This window comes from Urocitellus parryii, chromosome 2 (assembly GCF_045843805.1).
Source record: "Urocitellus parryii isolate mUroPar1 chromosome 2, mUroPar1.hap1, whole genome shotgun sequence".
In the NCBI taxonomy this organism is placed as follows: Eukaryota; Metazoa; Chordata; class Mammalia; order Rodentia; family Sciuridae; genus Urocitellus; species Urocitellus parryii.
Window position 1 is genome coordinate 81,016,788 of NC_135532.1, and position 20,723 is coordinate 81,037,510.

General features: G+C 35.2%; 1 protein-coding gene across 3 annotated transcripts in view; it reads right to left on the reverse strand.

Moving 5' to 3' along the window:
• The window catches only part of Micu2 (mitochondrial calcium uptake 2), a 109,520-nt gene that overhangs the window by 53,827 nt on the left and 34,970 nt on the right, over positions 1–20,723 (reverse strand). For all 3 annotated transcript variants that reach the window (XM_026394916.2, XM_026394915.2, XM_026394917.2), the window contains exon 2: positions 15,807–15,948. In XM_026394916.2, the coding sequence (XP_026250701.1) occupies positions 15,807–15,948 (142 nt within the window). The remainder of the gene's footprint in view (positions 1–15,806; positions 15,949–20,723) is intronic.

The following is a 20,723-nucleotide window of genomic DNA, read 5'->3' on the forward strand; positions in this document are numbered from 1 at the left end:
GAACTTCTTACCTTTGCAGAAGTCTCTCAGCAGTGAAAGCAGAAATGAGTAAGTTGATAAGTAGAAGTGTGTCTGAAGAATACAAGAAGAGAAGAGGCAGATTCTTTCTAAATCTCCCCTAGGTGGGTGGTGGTGGTAAAGTCCACCTCCAAGAATGAAAATGAGATTCTATGCGCTTTAAAAACCTGCTCTTTTCTAACTGGAATATGCATACCTTCCAGTTGGGGGTAGGTTAGTGATTAGCCAGGGACAATTAAGTTTTAAGTTATCTGCCACCCTGTGGTTTGACAAATAAGAAAATCTTTCTTGGGCTCCATGCCAGATATGTGTGTGTGTGTGTGTGTGTGTGTATGTATGTGTGTGTGTTTACAAGAAATCCCAGAGTAGAAATCATTTGTGGGGAGTGACTGGAAAATTGGATACTTCTGTATAGTGTTCAAATGCTGTGAGAGAGCCAATGATGCCCATGATACTGGTATATCCAGGTACTAATTTTCTGTTCAACCGGAGGAAGGGGAAAATGGGATTTCTTAGTGTTCTTGGAGGCCTACACGGCTAAATTTTTTTTTGGGGGGAGGGGTCATCAATTTATCACAAATTTGTGCTTTTAAAACTTCTGAATATGTAAGAACTATCTGGCTCCTACACATTAGTTGCTTTCCTTTTTGAATTGTACTACATAAATGTTTTAGTTTACCTATCTGCTTAGATCCACAATGAGTTTTCAGATATTAGAAAAGAATATAAAGAATCATGTTTTTATTTAGGGTCATTCTTCATTTATTTTCTGAAGTATAACAATTTTTATTTTTATTTTTTTGAGATGGGTTTGCTATGTTGCCCAGGCCAGCCTTGAACTCTGATCCTCCTTCAGCCTCTCAAGTAGCTGGGATTACAGGTATGTTATCACATCTGACTAAAGTATAATAGTTTTAAAATGAACATTTTCCATTGGGATCAAGGTTGTTTCTGTGTGTGTGTGTGTGTGTGTGTGTGTGTGTGTGTTGGAGAATGAACCTAGGGCCTCAAGGCATTCTAAGTGTGTGCTCTACCATTGAGCTTACACCCTTAGCCAAAGATTAGTATTTATGTAGCTTTACTGCAACATATTTATAATCCATAAAATTCATCCATCTAAACTGTATAGCTCAGCAGTTTTTAGAATATTCAAAGAGTTGTGCAACCATCACCACAATCTAATTTCAAGATATTTTTTATCTTCCCCAAAAGATTGAAAAAGTCTTTAACAGTTACTCCTCCTCTTCCTCTAGTACTCCTAGGAAAACACTAATCTACTTTCTGTTTCTCTGGATTTGCCTATTCCAGGCATAACATATAAATAGAATCATACAATATGTGGTCTTCTGTGCCTAATTTTAACCCTTTTCAGAGTCAAGTGTTAATGCTAACTGGTTAATCTGAATATGATGTCTGACTTGCTTTCTTCACTTGTTTTATTACTTGCTTACTTCCAATAAAATATCCCATGTTGCAAGTATAAATAGGGGTCTGTGTTAGACTGGGTTTCTCTTTCCAGTCACTCACTGACATCTATTCTGTAGCAACTTTTGCTTACACACTTGGCTAGTAATTAAGAGGTTAACAGAGGCTTAAAACTATGACCTCACTCTAGGGGACAGAAATTATGGAAGGGATCCTGGATGGGGGAAAAAAGCTTTCAAGGAACTGAAACTAAAATTATAGCCTAATAGGCAGTAGAACACAGTTTTTTAGAGAGTGGGGTAGCACTATCTTTTAAGTTTTCTCTTTAACATTATTATCAATAATGACAGTAAGGTTTAGCGGCATACACAGGAGCTACAAACATCTGCTTGTTCTATTTTAGAAAATAGTTAAGGTGGGCTGGGGTTGTGGCTCAGTGGTAGAGCACTTGTCTAGCCTACGTGAGGCCCTGGGTTTGATTCTCAGCACCACATAAAAAATAATAAAACAAAATAAAGATATTATGTCCATCTACAACTAAAGAAATATTAAAAAAAAAACCCTACTCTTCTTTACCCAGATACTTTTTGTTTTCCAAAGTTACATAAATTCATTAACTTTTTGTTTTCAGCTTTTAATCATTCAAACTTAGGCTGAATTGTCTTAAAAATAGTACTTGGGCTGGGGATGTAATTCAGTGGTATATATAGAGCTAGCCTAGTATGCTTGAGGACCTAGGTCTGAGCCCCAGAATGCAAAAACAAAACAAAACAAAAACTTGTTTTTGTGCCTCAAATACGGAAATAATATTGCTCATTGTGACATCTTTAAAAGACATCGAAAATAATTAAAAAACTAAAATCACTCGTAATTAAATAATTCAATAACTGCCAATATTTTTGCATTTTCTCCTAAAAAATACATAAAACTAGGTAAAATTTCAGAGCTTCTTATGTGCCAGCCCCCCCATGTTTTACCTGTACTATATTACTGAATATTTATAACACTATTAGCACTATTACTAGTCAGTACTATTAGCACTCTCATTTTATTTGGATGGAAACCCAGGCTTGAAATGCTTAGATAACTTTGCCTACAGACACACTAGTACAAAGAGGTATGGCCAGTAGTCAAACTCAGTTTATGTCCTACTCTGGGACCTGTACTTTCAATAATACTCTTTAATTATGCCCATTATATTTTTTGCTCATTTACACAGGGTGACTCTAACCATTCTTTGATCCTACTGGGTCCTGTGATTTATATGATTCTACCATCTTTTCATTATTCCTTACTTCCTCATGTCATAATTTCCCACCTGGCTGTGTTTCCATGGTCAAGATTATCTTTCCTTTTTTCACAGGTTCTTGACTAATCCCAGCCCTACTTAAAGTCAAAACTCTGCCTAATCCATGCTGACACCTGTGCAGCTGAAAAATAGCCACAATCATGCTGAAGTTCTGAATATAATTTTATATTCAGAACTAATAACCTCAAGCGGAATTTAATGAATCTATTGGCAAACATTATGTTTCTCAGTCTATCTTACAGCTTTAGAAGGCTATTTCTGTAAATCTGCAGTATTTCCCCTTTCTTACTCTCAGCTGATGACTGCTTCCCATTTCACTGGGGAAAAAAAAAGAAAAAGAAACAGGATTGAACAACTTCTACATACTCTAATCAGACATCCTTTTTTGAAAAAAAAAATTTTGAAGTTGTAGATGGACAGCATGCCTTTATTTTATTTATTTCTTTATTTTATGTGGTGCTGAGGATCGAAAAGTGTCTCATACGTACATGTTAAGACAAGCGCTGTGCCAATAAGCTACACCCCAGCCCCAGACATCCTTTTTGATGAGCATGGAATGTGGATGGTTAAAGAATGAAGGTCACTGTAATTTAACTATAGCCTATAAAGATAAAGGAATTCAGTAGGAAAAAACTTAAAAGAAGGGAAAATGGTTTTAGCTGGAAAATCAAAGTCTCAAAGGAGCATGTTTCTATGGTTTTTAGTGTACACAATGGAGGATTCCAATGCCTATCAAGGAACCAGGGAGAATGATCAGCCACTACCCACTTGAAAGTACCTTGGAGAGATGGTTTTTACATAGCCACATCTATTGCTATTAATAAAGTGTATTATTTGCAAAAGGCCAAAAAGATAAATACCAGGTAAAAATGAATTTAAGGTTTAATAATTCTTGGATTGTTTTGTATCTTTCTCTTCATACACTAAGACCATGGATCACTGGGTTGGCCCTGTTTTTCTTTGTTTTGTTGTTCATCATGATCCGTAGGAATGCAACCAAGATTATTATTTTTCTTATCCATGATGAAAAATGAAGATGAAGCACATCATATGCATAAAGGATGTATTATGTAGCCTGCAAAATTACTGAATTTTTGATTTGGCTAAATATCGTCTGATAGTTTAATTGCATTCCAATGAATAATAAAAGCAGAAAATGCTATCATCTTTAATCATGGTTTAGTTTAGTCCTTTGAACATAATTATAAAGGCAATAGTCTTTTTCTGCTAAATCTGATATCTGGTTGTGGTCACAAGTAGTTTCTGTTTCCTGCACTTGTCCAGTGGAGTCACACTTTTTTTGCTTGTCCCATAAATTTGTTGGAAACTAAACTTTTCAGATAATGTGGTAACTCTGGGAATTAATTTTTCCTGCCCCCTGGGGTTTGTTCATGTTATTTGCTTGTTTGTTTGTTTATTTTAGTGACAACTATCCTTGATCCTACTCACTGGAAGTGTTAAAATCTCTGAGGATGCTCTTCAAGATGGCATAGTTTTGGGTATATCTACAGTCACCATGGAATGACAGTTTCGGAAGCTTTCTGGGTCTCCTTTTCTGTCCAAGATGTTGAATTCCACTAAGTGTCTGATTATCCCACTGTTTTCATTAATGTCTTGGGACATAAAATGCCCTAAAGATAATCAAATCAAACATGGGTTCCTCTGAAGGAATAATTCCCATGGTTGGTGTTTCTTATTTGTTCTGATCGAAGACTGGTTCCTTACAGCTGTCTCCCTCCTTCTGTAAAGTGGCCTGTCTACAATTTAGCCTATTATCCTACTCAATCTATCAATGTCCTCCCAATTACCTTCCACCACAATGTATGCCTGTTTTTGAAAGTAGATTTAGGCTTGAATTTCTCCATTTTCTGTTGAAAATGAAGTCAGTTTCTTTGGGAAGAGAGAGGAGTTATTTGTTTTACCCATGCAAAGTTATTTGTTTCTCCCATGCAAAATCTCTGAAGCCAGGGGTCTGGAGCTGGAAGTGTGGATAACAGTGCACTTCTTTTTGAGTGATGACCCCATTCTATGACGTGGCTGGCATTAATCTCAGGTCTTCTTGACTTGCCTTACTTAGTGTGAAAACACTGCCTTATGAGTTGAGACAAGAGCAGTTAGGTCCCCAGTATTCTCAGTGGCACAGAGTCAAGGCAGGACCTCCATTCCACAAGTGAGGACTGGTGAAAGAAGGGAACTTTCTCTTCTCAGCTGCATTCTGCAAAACTTCGCTGCTGCAACAAGTAGTTTAGGGGAGGATACAAAAATTCTGAAGCTCTGTTCCTCCCCGGAGAAAAGCCCACTGACTGGGGCTTGGTGGAGAGGAAACCCTGTGTTTTTGGCTGCTGCAGTTTGGAATGAGTTTCCACCTCACTGAGCTGGGATGGGGTTGAGAAGGGTCAGACTTAGTTCAAATATCCCAGATTCTCCCTTTTATTACCCAATTTTAGATTTTTTTGAAAAGACATTTATAATTTGCTGTATAACCTTAGAATCATTTCCAGAGACTTTAAATAATATTATTAAGTTTTTTTTCACCAGTTTCAGTGGGCAGCAGATCCATAGAGCGTCTCATGCTGCCATGATGGAAAATCATTCTCCTCCATTTATTCCCTTTTACTAAGTAAAATTCCATGGTATGAATATACCAAAGTTTATTTATTCACTCTTTTACTAATGACATTTGAACAATTTCCTTTTTTTTTTTTTTTGCTAATAAAATAATACAACACTGCTGCTATGAGCATTCTTATACATATGTACTCCTACACAAGGGGCAAGTGTTCCTTTTGGGTATAGAGACCTGGGAATGGGAATATAGGTAAAAAATTGTGGTAATGTTTAACTTAACAAAGTAGCTTCAATTTATATTTCCAAATAACAGTGTATAGAAGTCCTTGATGATGTCATCAACAATAATTTACATCATCATCAGCCTTTGTTAGTAGACTTAATTGTTGCCATTCTAACAGGTGTAAAATTCTACCTTTTTGTAGTCACTAATAAAGGTAAACATGTTTATGTTCACTGTTCTTATGTTGCCTTTTCTGTGCATGCCTATTTTATCTCTTCTGTCAAAAAATTTTTTTTTTTTTTTTTAAATTAGGTTGTGTAGAGAAGAGATTCTCTTTATCTCCCTACTTGGTTCTTATGTAGACTTTTTTCTGTTGTTATTGTTCTGGGGTTGGACTTAGGGCTTTGTATATGCTAGGCAAGCACTCTGCCACTGAGCTATAGTCCCCAGCCCTTATATGGGCTCTTTGTCTGGATCTAGGAATTGAATTAATAATAGAAGAGTTGATTAAGACAAAGCATCAAGTTTTACTAAAATTACATGTACTGAATGGAGATCCTCACAGAGTGATATCTGAAGAAGTGACCAAAGCAAAGTAGTTTTATAGTTTATAGACAAAGAATAATGAATCTGTAGGGACTGGGGATATCCAGTCCCCAGCTGGTAGTGTCTGCTTCACATGCACAAGGCCCTGGGTTCAATCCCTAACACCACCACCAAAAACAAACAAACAAACAAACAAAAAAACCAAAAACAAAAACAGAAATTAAAAAAAAAGAAGAAGAATGACTCTATGAAAGAATGACAGGACAAATGGATCTTTGGACCAAGGTCATTAAGAGATGTATTTGGTGGGGGGGGGATATAAAGAACTCAAAAAGCTAAGAACCGAAAAAACAAATAACCCCATCAACAAATGGGCCAAGGACCTGAATAGACACTTCTCAGAAGAGGATATACAATCAATCAACAAATAAATGAAAAAAAATGCTCATCATCTCTAGCAATCAGAGAAAGGCAAATCAAAACTACTCTAAGATATCATCTCACTCCAGTCAGATGGCAACTATTATGAAGACAAACAAAAATAAGTGTTGATGAGGATGTGGGGGAAAAGGCACACTCATACATTGCTGGTGGGACTGCAAATTGGTGCAGCCAGTATGGAAAGCAGTATGGAGATTCCTTGGAAATCTGGGAATGGTACCACCATTTGACCCAGCTATCCCTCTCCTGGGACTATACTCAGAGGACTTAAAAACAGCAGTACTACAGGGACACAGCCACATCAAAGTTTATAGAGAACAATTCACAACAGCTAAACTGTGGAGCCAATCTAGATGCCCTTCAGTGGATGAATGGATAAAAAAATGTGGCATATATACACAATGGAATTTTACTCAGCATTGAAAAAGAACAAAATCATGGCATTTGCAGGTAAATGGATGGCGTTGGAGAAGATAATGCTAATCGAAGTCAGCCAATCCCCCAAAAACAAATGCTGAATGTTTTCTCTGATATATTTTCACTCATAGTAGGGTAGGGTGGGGGAGCATGGGAGGATTAGATGAATTCTAGATAAGGAAGAGGGGTGGGAGGGAAAGGGAAGAGGCAGAGAATTAGCAAGAATGGTGGAATGTGATGGACATCATTATCCAAAGTACATGTATGAAGATATGAATGGGGTGTCAACCTACTTGTAATAAAAAAATACATGTATAAATACATGAATTGGTGTGAACATACTTTATATACAAAGATATGAAAAATCATGCTCTATATGTGTAATAAGAATTGTTATGTATTCTGCTGTCATGTACTTAAAAAATAAAATCAATTAAATAAAAAAAGAATAATGAATCTGTGAAAAAATGACAGGACAAATGGATCTTTGGACCAAGGTCATTAAGAGATATATTGGGGGCGGGGGGGGATTTGATATAGAAGTTAGTGGAAATAAAGGTGTCTGGAAATTCAAGGAGTCTGTTAATAGGGGCTACAATGAATCACCTCAATTACCAGTCTGGTGATCAAGGCTATTTTCTGGGCTTGGTTTGTGAAGAACACCTCTTCTAAGACTCTTTTATGGCTTGCTGCATGTAGGAAAAAACAGGCCAACAGCCCTTCCTGTAGTTAGTTCTTCAAGTGATTTCAGCTTGAAATAATTAATATAACATTCAGCATATCTTAAGACATCATGTCTTTAAATCCTTCATTTGCCTGTCTTTTAAAAATTTTAATTCTATATATAAATGTTGTCCTGACAATTATATGTGTTATGATAAATTCTGCCAGTTTTTGGCTTGTCTTTTCAATTTCTATATGGCAACCTGTGATAAACAGAAGTTCTAATTTCAATATAGTTGAATTTTATCAATCTTCTATGTTAGTGTTTTTATGCCTTTAAGAAGGCATAACTCTTATTGACCAGTTTTTCCTTTCTCCAGTGATTTAGATTTACACTTGCCATCACTGTCATATAAGTTATATTTATGCTTTTCTGTTCTGGCTAATTTGTTCTGTTGGTAAATTTGTCTACCCCTGTGCCAATGTCACATGATATTAATTATCTTTATAATAAGGCTGGGAGGGTAACTTCCCTATTTTGTTTCCTTCCCATTTCAGAGTGTCTTAGCTGGTTCAGGCCCTTGTTTTTCCATATAAATGTTCAAATCAGCTTGTCAAAAAACACAAACACACATATTCACCCACCCTACTTGCATTATCAAAGAAACTGCAATTAGTCTACAGTTAAGAGCTTAAAAACTAGGGTTTCTAGGCTCATTCATGTTTATAGAAATGTGTTTTTTTCTCATTTATATATTTAATTTCCCTCTAAGTTCTGCATTCATTCCATCATGCAAATTTTGATAAGATATTATCTTCATTTTTCATTTAATTAAAATATCTTTAAATTTCCCTTATAATTTCTTTTTTGACTTGTGTTATTCAGAAGTGTGTTGTTTAATCTCCAAATATTTTAAGATTTTCAGCTGTTACTGATTTCTAGTTTAATTCTATTATGGTCTAAGGCCATATGTTGTATAATTTTATTATATTAGAATTATATTATTATTATAGTATATAGTTATATAGTTATACACAGTAGTTGGGTTCATTTTGACAAAATTATACCTGCATGGAATTTGATTACAATTCTTATTCTTCCCCTCTCTTTCCCTCCTCTCCTCCCTTCCCTTACTCTTCTTCTATTCTATAGACCATTCCTTTTCTTGTTTATTTAATGGATTGATACTTTCTCAATATACATAAAGGTAAAATTCCTTGTGATATATTTCTATATGCATATAACATGATTTTGTTTAAATAATTCCATATTTTCTCCCCTTTCCCATCCTTCTGCCCTCCCTCTTGATCTTCTACTTCACTGATCTTCTCTTTATGATATCCGATACCTGCTACTCTCACTTTATTTCCCTTACTTTGTTCTAGCTTCACATGAGAGAAAACATCCAACCCTCGATTTTCTGAGTCTGGCTTAACTTCACTTAGCATGATATGCTTCATTTCCTTCCATTTATCAGCAAACTCCATAATTTTGTTATTCTTAATGGCTTAGTCAAACTCCACTGTGTATAGATACCACATTTTCTTGATCCATTCATTTATTGATGAGCATCTGGGCTGATTCCATAATAGCTATTGTAAATCATGCTACTAAAAACATTGAAAAGGCTATAGTAGTATACTATAGTATACTAATTTTAGTTCTTTTGCATAAATACCAAGGAGTGGGATAGCTGGGTCATAAAGTGCTTTCATTCCTAGTTTACTGAGGAATTTCCATATTGCTTTCCAGAGTGGTTGTACTAATTTTCAGTCTCATAAACAATGTATGCATATACTCCCCCCCCATCCTCGCCAGCATTATTATTATTTGTCTTCTTGATAACAGACATTCTGACTGAAATAAGATAAAATCTTGGTGTGGTTCTGATCTGTACTTCCCTGATTGCTAGAGATGTTGAACATTTTTTCATATATTTATTGCTTATCTGTATTTCTTTTGAAAAATGTTTAGTTCTTTGCCCATTTATTAATTGAGTTGTTGTTGTTGTTGTTGTGTGTGTGTGTGTTAAGCTTTTTGATATTAATCCCTTATCAGAGAAGCAGCTGGCAAAGATTTTCTCCCATTTTGTAGGCTCTCTCTTCACACTCTTAATCTTTTCCTTTGCTGTACAGAAGCTTTTTAATTTGATGGCATCCCACTTATTGATTCTTGATTTATTTCTTGAGCTTTAGGGGTCTTGTTGAGGATGTTGGTCCTTACACATGATTCCCATTCTTGCAAAAGTTCCCATTTATGGTCTATCCTGGTAAACGGTTCCAGGTTAGAGAATATATATTCTACTATATTTGGATTAGATCCAGTTGATTGGAGGTAATGTTTTGTTCAGATATATCCTTGGTTTTCTGCTTGATTTGCCTATTACAGAGAGAGAGAGAGAGAGAGAGAGAGAGAGAGAGAGAGAGAGAGAGAGAGAGCGCGCGCGCGCGCGAGAGAGCGAGCCCTTGTAGTTTCTAAGGATATGTTTATCTCTCTTTAGAGTTCTATCAGTTTTTACCTAATATATTTCGATGCTCTACTTACTGTTAGGTGTGCACATACTATGGATTGTTATGTATTTTTAGACAACCATCCCTTTTAAAATCATTTTGCAATGCCCCTTTTTATTGCTGATAATTTTCCTAGCTCAGAAAATCTGTTTTGTCTTAAAATAATTATAGCTACTTTGGCTGGCTCCTTCCTTCCATCCTTCCATTCTCCTATCCTGGTACTAGAGATGAAAGCCAGGGACACTATACCACTAAGTTACATTCCTACATTTTCTAATTGATAAATTTAGATCATTCATATATAAAATGATTATTAACATAGTCAAGATTAATTACACATCTGTAATGTTTTCTATTTATTACCCTTTTTTGGTTTTCTTTTTGTCTTCCCTTACTTTCTGCCTTCTCTGGTTTTTTTTTTTTGAGACAGGGTTTTATTAAGTAGCCCAAGTGGGCCTTGAATTTGTAATCCTCCTGCCTTAGCCTTCCTGCTGCTGGGATTACAGGTATATGCCACTACCCACCCCTGGCTACACCAGCTTTCCTTCCTTCCTGTACTGGGGACTGAACCAAGGGGTACTTTACCACTGAGTCACATTCCCAGCCCTTTTTAGTAAGTTTTTATTTTGAGACAGGGCCTCACTAAGTTGCTTAGAGCCTTGCTAAATTGCCAAGGCTGGTACTGAACTTGCAATCCTCCTGCCTCAGCCTCATGAGCCACTGGGATTATAAGTGTACACCTCTACACCCAGCCCAGTGTTGTTGTTGTTGTTCTTCTTCTTTTCTTTCTTTTTTAAAAAATATTTTTAGTTGTAGGTGGACACAATATATTTATTTTTATGCAGTACTGAGGATCGAACCCAATGCCTCACACATGTGAGGCAAGTGCTCTTTCTACCACCGAGCCACAACCCCCAGCCCTCCAGTGTTCTTTCGATTATTGTTAGTATTGTATATCTTTCTTTATCCCTTCACTTTTAATCCAACACATCTGTAATGTTTTCTATTTATTGCCCTTTTTTGTTTTTCTTTTTGTCTTCCCTCACTTTCTGACTTCTGTTTTTTTTTTTTTTTTTTAATATTGGGTTGAACCCAGAGGTGCTTAACCACTGAGCTACATACGCAGCCCTTTTAATTTTTATTTTGAAACAAGATCTCACTAAGTTTCTTAGGGCCTTGCTAAGTTGCTGAGGTTGGTCTCAAGCTTGCAAGCCTTCTGCTTCAGCTTCCCAAGTTGCTGGGATTATAGGCACGTGCCACCATGCCTAGCTGCCTTCTCTGGTTTTAACTGAGCATTTAACATAATTTGATTTTTTTTCTCCTCTTAGCATGACAATTCTATATCTTTAACAAAATTTTTTAGTGGTTGCAATATACATTTACAACTAAAGAACACTTTGAAATAATACAATAATACTATGTCACTTCATGAATTGTATAAGTATCTTTTTTTTTAAATATTGATGGACCTTTATTTTATTCATTTATTTGCATGTGGTGCTGAGAATCAACCCCAGTGCATCACACATGCTAGACAAGCACTCTGCCACTGAGCCACAACCCCAGCCCCACGTATGAGTACCTTTTAATAGGGTATTCCCTATTATTATTTTGAATGAACTGCTATGTTAGTTCTCTTCAGGACAGAAAAATAAATAAATAAATGATTTGACTTCATCTAATTCTCTTCCTTTCTTCATGTGGATCTAAATTCCTAGCCTATGTTATTTTCCTTTTCTCTGGAGAACCTGAAAATTTCTTATAAAGCAAATCCTATTGATATTAAATTCCCTCAACTGCTGTTTGTCTGAGAAAGCCTTTATTTTGTCTTCACTTCTGAAGGATAATTTCACAAAACATAGAATCTAGGTTGGTGGATTTTTCTTTCCATGCTTAAAATATTTGATTCACCCTCTTCTTGCTTACGTGATTTATGAAAAGAAGCAGAATATAATTCTTTTATTTATTTATTATTTATATATCACAGCGGAATGCACTACAATTCTTATTTCATATACAGAACACAATTTTTCATATCTCTGGTTGTATACACAATATATTCACACCAATTCATGTCTTTATACCTGTACTTTGTATAATAATGATCATTACATTCCACCATGATTAATAATACCATGCCCCTTCCCCTCCCACCCTTCTGCCCTATCTAGAGTTCTCTATTCCTGCCATGTTCCTGCTCCCTATCCCACTATGAATCAGCCCCCTTATATCAGAGAAAAGATTCAGCATTTGTTTTTTTGGGATTGGCTAGCTTCATTTAGCATTATCTTCTCTAACTTCATCCATTTACCTGCAAATGCCATGATTTTATTATCTTTTATTGCTGAGTAATATTCCATTGTGTATATATGCCACATTTTTAATCCATTCATCTATTGAAGGGCATCTAGGTTGGTTCCATAGTTTAGTTATTGTGAATTGTGTTGCTATAAACATTGATGTGGCTATGTCCCTGTAAGTCCTTTGGGTATAGACAGAGGAGAGGGACAGCTGGGTCAAATGGTGGTTCCATTCCCAATTTTCCAAGAAATCTCCATACTGCTTTCCATATTGGCTGCACCAATTTACAGTCCTGAAGGATATAATTCTTAACCTTATTTCTCTCTAGGTAAAGTGTTTTATTCCCTGCTGACTTCTTTCAATACATTTTATTTTCCTTTAACTTTCTGCAGTTTAATATGTCCAGGTATTTTTTGATATTAATTCTGCTTGGAGTTTGGTAAGCTTTTTGACTCTGTGGTTTACTGTTTGTTGATTATTATTATTTCCATATGCCTTCTATTCTTTTTCCTCTTTCTTCTGGTATTCCCATTATGTTGTACCTTTTGTAATCATCCATAGTTCTTGAAATTTCTGTTTTTCCTCTTTGCTTTTCAATTTGGGAAGCTTCAATTGACATATCTTCAAGCTCACAGATTCATTCCTCATCCATTGATTATACTGATGAGCCAAAGACATCCTTCATTCCTGTTATAGTTTTTGATTCCAACACTTCTTTCTGATTTGTTCTGTTTATTCCTCTCTGCTTACCTTACAGTGTTGGTCATTTTTCCATTACTGTGCTGAAATAACCTGACACAATAAACTTATAAAGGGAAAGGTTTATTTTGGCTCACGGTTTGGAGGTTTCAACCCATGATCAATTTAGTCTCATTTCTTTCAGGTTTGTAGTAAGGCAGAACATCACGGCTGGAAGTACATAATGGTGCTTCCAAAGCTGCTTAATGGTGACAGAAAGTGAAGAGATAAAGAAGAGGGGCCAGGGTCCCAATATCCTCTTCAAGGGCATGTCCCCAATAGCCTAACTTCCTTCCACTAGACCCTACCTCCTAAAGGTTCTACCACCTTCTAACAGTGCCTGAAACACACGTGCCTTTGGGGGAACATTCAAGATCTGTTTTTGAACACTGTGCACTTTTTTCATTAGAGCCCTTAATATATTAATCACGGTTATTTTAGATTCCTGGTCTGATAATTCCAAAATGTCAGTTGCATTTTCATCTGGCACTGATGTTTGCCTTGTCCTTTGTGTACTTTTTTCTTTCAGCAAGGTTTGTGACTTTTTCATTGGGTCAGACATGGTGCATTGGGTAAAAATTACTGAGGTAGAAAGACTTTTTTGTTTATCTGGCTAGGATTAGATTATTTTTACTATTTGCTGTATTTACATAGAGGGCTCCACTGATGTGGTGGTAAAGTGTATGGATATGTTATATAGCCTAGATGACCAGCTCTCAGTGTTTTAGTAACTAAAACTGTGCCTTGGGCAATGCCTGTAAAAAAATCCTTTTTAGTTGTTGTTGTTTTAAGACAAGAAGGCTAGAAGGGGCTGGAATTGGGAATTTTTATGTTCTCAGTCAGCGGGGCTGTGTAGTAGTAGACAGTCTATGGAGGCTTTTGTTAAGGAGAATGAGATGCTTTGGGAGGATATTAAAAAATGGCCATTTTCCCCATCCCCTGAAAGAAGGAAGAGAGGTTTTTTTCCCTTGGATTTTTCTTCTGAGAACCTGTTAGGGCTCTCAAAGTAAAACTCAAAAGAATATGGGTATCTTTACAGCTAGGTCTTTAGGAGCTTTTTATCAGTCAAGCTGGTCCACACTCAGGTAGTAGTCAATTACCCTTTAATATTCTTGCCTGACATTGTTGCAATGGTGGGTTCTGGGTGGTTTCTGCTCTGGGCAAACTCTGATTCTCTATATCTGCTTGTCTGTACTATTTACATCAATGTGCCCTCAATTTTCTGACAAATCTGAGGAATTGTTGATTTTCTATCTTTAAGCCTTTTAATAATTTTTTTTTGCTGGGCGGGAAACACAAATGTCTGAGTTTATCAAGTGTTAGGGAGATTAAACTACTTTTTTTTTGGGTACTAGGGATTGAATCCAAGGACACCTAACCACTGAACCACATCCCCAACCCGTTTTACATATTTTATTTAGAGATAGGATTTCACTAAGTTGCTTAGGGTCTCACTAAATTGCTAAGGCTGGTCTTGAACTCATGATCCTCCTGCCTCAGCCTCTAGAGCTGCTAGAATTACAGGTGTGTACCATTGCGCCCAAAGATTAAACTACTTTTTAAAAGAACTCTTTTCGCATCTCATTATTTACTTAGTGAACTTACTGCACTGATGTAGTCAATATTTAGGTCAATATTTTTTTTTTAAGTTTTTGATATATACTGCTAACCTTCCCTCCAAATAAGCCAGAGTAAAATAACCTAAACACATGTTTACCAACTTATTTTCCTACTCACAAACTTTCATTGTTCCCTCACTGATTCAAGATGAAGCCCACAAATCCCTGCCAAATACACATTGCTCTGAGGATCAGAGAGGATCACTGAAATCTTTGGCCCTTATTTGTTTTTCATTTTCATCTCTCATTACTGCCAAAAGTAATCCTTTAGTTTTGTGATTGGTAAACTTATTGCCCCTAGCATATATTATGATGTTTTTTCAAATCATCCCAAAGTATTTATTATGTCTTTCTAAGTCCTCTTTATCTTTTCCAATTTGATCTATACTTCTCTGACTGCTCATCTTGCCCTCACCCATTTCAGTTGTTGCATAGATACCTATTTATAGGGAGTACTACAGAGCACCTTGAAAGTTTTCCATAGACTACTTCTGCAACATATGTGCACAAATCTGTTCTCTACAAAGTGAAAGGGACTAGTTTAGATACAGAATTAAGAATTTGATACCACTTGGAATAACTGAGTTTGTTGTTTATGAAATAAAATTATATAATTATAGGTTTTGAATTTTAATTCCCATTATATTTCTTCAAGATTTTCTACCCATATCATGACTAATGACTCCATTAAGTGGTTCTCCTAACATCTCTAATCTATTTTTATTTGTTTTTGCCAATTAAAAACATAAATACCACCAAATAATTAATGGATGTTAATTATTAAGAATAAATTTAGAGGCTTTTAAAAACTTATGTGTTTTTTCCTCCATAGAAAAACCCATAGACAAAACAACATTTCTAAGATAGATAAATATAAACATTTGCACTTGAAAAATCCATAATAAGTAAATGCATGGTACAAAGAATGACAATTAAAATAAAGAAAAGCTGTTGCCAACTCTGAAAAGTAGGTTTTCTAGCTCTGCGGTTTATTTTTTAAATGTAAAAACAAAAAGCAAAAACTCACGTTCCATTTGCTCAAACATTACAGAAAAGAGGAAGTCTCGTGGTGTCATATAATATTCTCCTTCATGTTCTAGTGAAGAAAACTGCATGAACCGCTGTTTACGAAGAGACAGTTTTTCTATTGCTCCACAGTCAACATTTTTCTAAAGGAAAAAAAAAAAAACTTTTAAGATTTTTATTTTAGTAAAAAGAAGTAATTAAGTTACTTCTAGAATAATCTTTACAGAGTAATTTTCATGTGTAGGTTTGACAACCCCCAAACCTTTAAATCATTCATTTAACAAATAATAAGTGCCTATTTTGTACTGTTTTAGGCACTGGAGATAGAGCAGTGAACAGACTAATTTAAGCGAAGTTACATTACAGAAAGGGAGAATGACAGGGAATAAATGCAAAAAATAATGTTAAGATGGTGAAAAGTGATATGAAGAAACAAAGAGGAAAAGTAGGTGTAAAGGTAATTCTTTAGATAGAAGCTCTTTCTGAAGTGATGGACATTTAAAGAGGCTAAATGATGTGGGATTCATGAATCATGAGTTTCATGGGTCTCTCTTGAGGGAGAACATTCTAAGCAAAAGTCCACGAGGTAGGCATATACTTGGTGTGCTCAAGAAACAGCAGGGGGACCAATGTTACTAGAGGAAAAAAGGGAGTGGCAAAAGGTAAGTTCAGAGAAATAGTAAGGCAACAGATCATGTAAAGTTGTGTTTTCATAAGGAAAAACGATATCATTTGTAATAAACAACTCTGCTTTCAGAAATACAAGGGAGAAACCATACACAGAAAATGCTAGAAGAACAAAGATGTATAAATATTGTTAGTGTTAGAGTCTATCTGAGGCAATAGGACATAGATCTTGACCAACTGCTGAAAAGAACAATAATGAAATCTTTCTTGCTAACCTTTCATTGAGCACTTATTAAGTGCTAGGCACTTTTACTAATTTAGCATTTTATACAGATTATTAGTTAATCTTCATAATAACTCTGATAATAGATATATAGTAGACATGGAAACTGATACAGTAGATATAGCAGAGCCATGCTAAAATATCAGGTCTGTTTGACTCAAAGGGGTTTCAATCTCTTCAGCCACCACACTATCCTCCCAAACATGACTGGGCACTGTGGCTAGGCAGACTGGAGGAAGATGATACAGCAGTTAACATGGATACCGATGTCAGTGCAGGAATCCTGACACAAGAATGTATTATGAAATGTCTGTGAAATCCAAAAGCAGACTTTCATCATGGGTTGCTTTCCTAAGGCAATGTATGCTCTTAATTGGACCACACATTCTTCCTGGACCTACTTCTCACACTTAGTATTAATCCTATGATCTATCCTGACACATGCAATGTTTAGTGATTGCTAATTAAATAAAATTGAGAAAAAGATGAATTTCAGTTGCGTAAAGCTCTTCAAATTCAAAGCCATCAACAGCTCCTTTTGGGCTGATCTAAGTCTTTTAATTAATATTAATTCTCTTCTGAATCAGACAATAGGTTGGTAGTCATTTTTAAATACCTTTTTGCATTCTGTGAATACATATTCTCTACCAGGATACAGGACAAATACAGGTTATTTGATAATATTGCAAAGATCTGTACCCAAACTCAAAATCTTTAGCCTTTGTTTCTTTTTCCCCTTAAATTTATTATAAAACGTCTAGGGGATGTGGCTCAGTGGTTAAGTGCCCCTGATCAATTCCCTGTGTCCCTTGGGGGGGAAAAAATCACTAGAAAACAACTAAAGAGGCACGTCTTAATTATAAGAGTCGATACTCATCCCAACAATTGGAAAACTGAATTCTATTAATATTTTCTGAATATTTTACACATGAGGCAGATATGTACATAGTAAAAATTGATATCTGCACAAAGAAACAGAAGATTGTATTTTAATAAACCGTTATTAAGCATCTGCAGAATAACAATGGTAAATAAGACAAAAATTAATTCCTATGAGAAAGTACTTAGTGCCTTAGCAGTGAATTTACAGAACGTATATAGCTAAGATAGTAAAGAAAGAGTGGGTTAGAGTGTTTTCAGTAAAGGACATAGAATGTGCAAAGTCCTAGATAATTAAAGAGGATGAACATGGGCATTATTATATGAACATTATTAGCTTAGAGACTGTTTATATTTATTATACTAATGTTAATATACAGTCTATTAAGAGATTAACAAAATCGAAAATCTATGCAGAAAAAGCATTCTCAAATTCTTAAAGGTTGGCTCTTATATACTTTCTAATGCTGAAGTTCAAGACTTTAAAATAAAAAAAAGAACGGAATTCTTTTTGTATAAATAAATTCTTCTTTCCAAACCTCAACCAACTAAAGGGATCAACTACTCATTTGAGACCCCTCTTCTAGTGGTCTCATAACAAGATGAATCACTGACTCTGTTTTTTTTGTTGTTGTTTGGTTTTCATGCGGTCCACTACCTTGTACTAATCTTACTCTTTCCTGGTCTTAATATTCACCCCCACCAAGAAGTAAACACACAAATCTCTCATCTTTCATTTTTTAAAAAAACCTAACATTAATTAATTAATTTAATGTAGTGCTGAAGATTGAATGCAGTGCCTTACACATGGGCAAGTGCTTTACCACTGAGCCACAACCCCAGCCCCCTCTCATTCTCTTAAACCAAGACATGAAAATTGTTTTCTTTCTTTTCAAAAATCAACATAAAGTAGATCAAAGAAGTTACCATAAAAGTTAAAAGTATAGAACTGAAGAAGAAAACAGGGGAAAGCTTTATGACACTGTATTAAAACATTTTAAAATTAATACATGTTAACTGTACATACTCATAGATATACCATTTTATTTAACAAATTTGCATTTCATATATGAATTCAGAGTACACTGATTGCATCCAGCCTCTCCCCTGCCAGCACATCTCCAGTAATCACTATTTTATCTTTAAGACAACTCTTTTTGGTTTCCATATGAGAGAGAACACAAAGTCCTTGTCTTTCTGTGTCTGACTTACTTAATTTAACATAATGTTCTCTAGTTCTATCCATTTTGCTACAAATGGCAAGATTTCATTCTTCTTTATAACTCAATACTACTCAATTATATGTATGTATATATATAGATGTATCTATCTACATATATGTGTATATAGATGTCACATATAAAAACTATTCTGAAAGAAATCCTTTTATTTCCTTCTAGAAGGTTTAGGCCCTAAAAATTCCTCTATCTCCTGTTATTTCCTATATGCCTATATGTAGGTATTTGTAACTCACGTAGGATTATATTCTTGAGGAGTCATGAAAAGAATAAACTGTTCAGCAAAGTGTCATTTTATTGATTTAGATGATTGGGTAGTATGTCATCCTTTTCAATTTCTTCTCTAGTGAACAAGAGAAGGTGGAGAAGGTGAAATTAAAGCTCCCTTTCACTGGTTAATTTCTAAGACGAATCCTGTCAGAATTGAAGACCATGAATTTGTAGTCTGCATCTACTATACCATTAGTAGATGGTGTGGTATAAAACCTTAACTTCAACCTTTCTACCAGCACTCTCTCAATTCCATTTAATACAACAGCTTTTAATTCCTCCTGCTCCCTGGTATAAACAAACCTTTTCTACTACCTTAAAACCTTCTGACTTCCATTGCCAGCACCAATAATACCTCACCTTCTCCTAATCCTCTCCACTGTTCCTCACACTCTTATTACTGAATACAAAATAATCCCTCAGAGGTTATTACCATAGTTGATTTTAATCATACCACTTCCCTTATGAAATATGTAGTAGATGCCTCAAGTCACCATACTACCTCTCCCTCTTTAACCTCCATCCTCAGTAGTAAAACATGTGTACTTAACTATTTACAAATTCCAGAACACTCTATGCAGAGACAAAACATATGAATTAAGGAGGCAACTGTATAGTGGTAATTACACACAGTAATAGGTAGTGTTTATTAAGTATATAGTATACATAATACAAATTGCTAACAGCTGTATACAAATGTTCTCAATCTTCACAATGGCCCTAGGAGCAGACACTGTTTTTATCAACCTCATTTTATAAAGATTATTAAGGTTAACTAGCTTGCCAGATTAACATAGCAAGTACATGACACCAAACCAAATGACAGAACAGGTAGTATAACATTAATCCCAGTCTCATCCACTTCTTACCCTAGTGTTTCTAAGAAAGATATAAATTAGAAAAATAGAAAAAGCAGTGTGGGTATTGACAGTTGAGGATGTTTTCGTGAAAATAGTAGGATTTAAGCTAGACTCTAGAGAATAAATAACAAAGAGTAGAACCAGAATTAGCCATTATTTAGGTCCTGGACTAAGTGTTGTCCATTTCCTAAACGGTATGCATTATTTCTCCCATTCAAATTTAGGGTAAGTAGGATGTTCTGAATATGTTTCTTTGCCACCACAACAAAATTTATGTAGAGGAAAAAAGCATTGTTCTGAAATTACCAAAATCTTTCTAATTCCAGGCTGATGAACCAACATAGTTTTATTTGGGTCATCTTTATCACACAGAACTTGAATTTTAAAAGTCTATATTAAAGGACAATAAGAATAGTCAATATGTATTTATATATTTATGCTTATCACATACCTATGGTTCATAGAATTTGGCAAATTAATTTGCCAATGATATTTAAAATCCTTTGTAGGGCTTATCTTGCTTTACTTTATTTTAATAACCATTTTTTATCAAATATTAGATATACTGGATGAATCTAATGGTCAAGAATGCAATAACCCTAATATATTCCTTAAAGGAAAAAAGATGCTGTATTATATCATCTCTAGGAATGTACTGTAATAAAAACCAAGTCATTTTTGTCTAATTTTTCAAATAGACTGTAAACCCTTAGAGCATACATTACATTTTGGTTTCACCATACTGTGCTTTGCACACAATG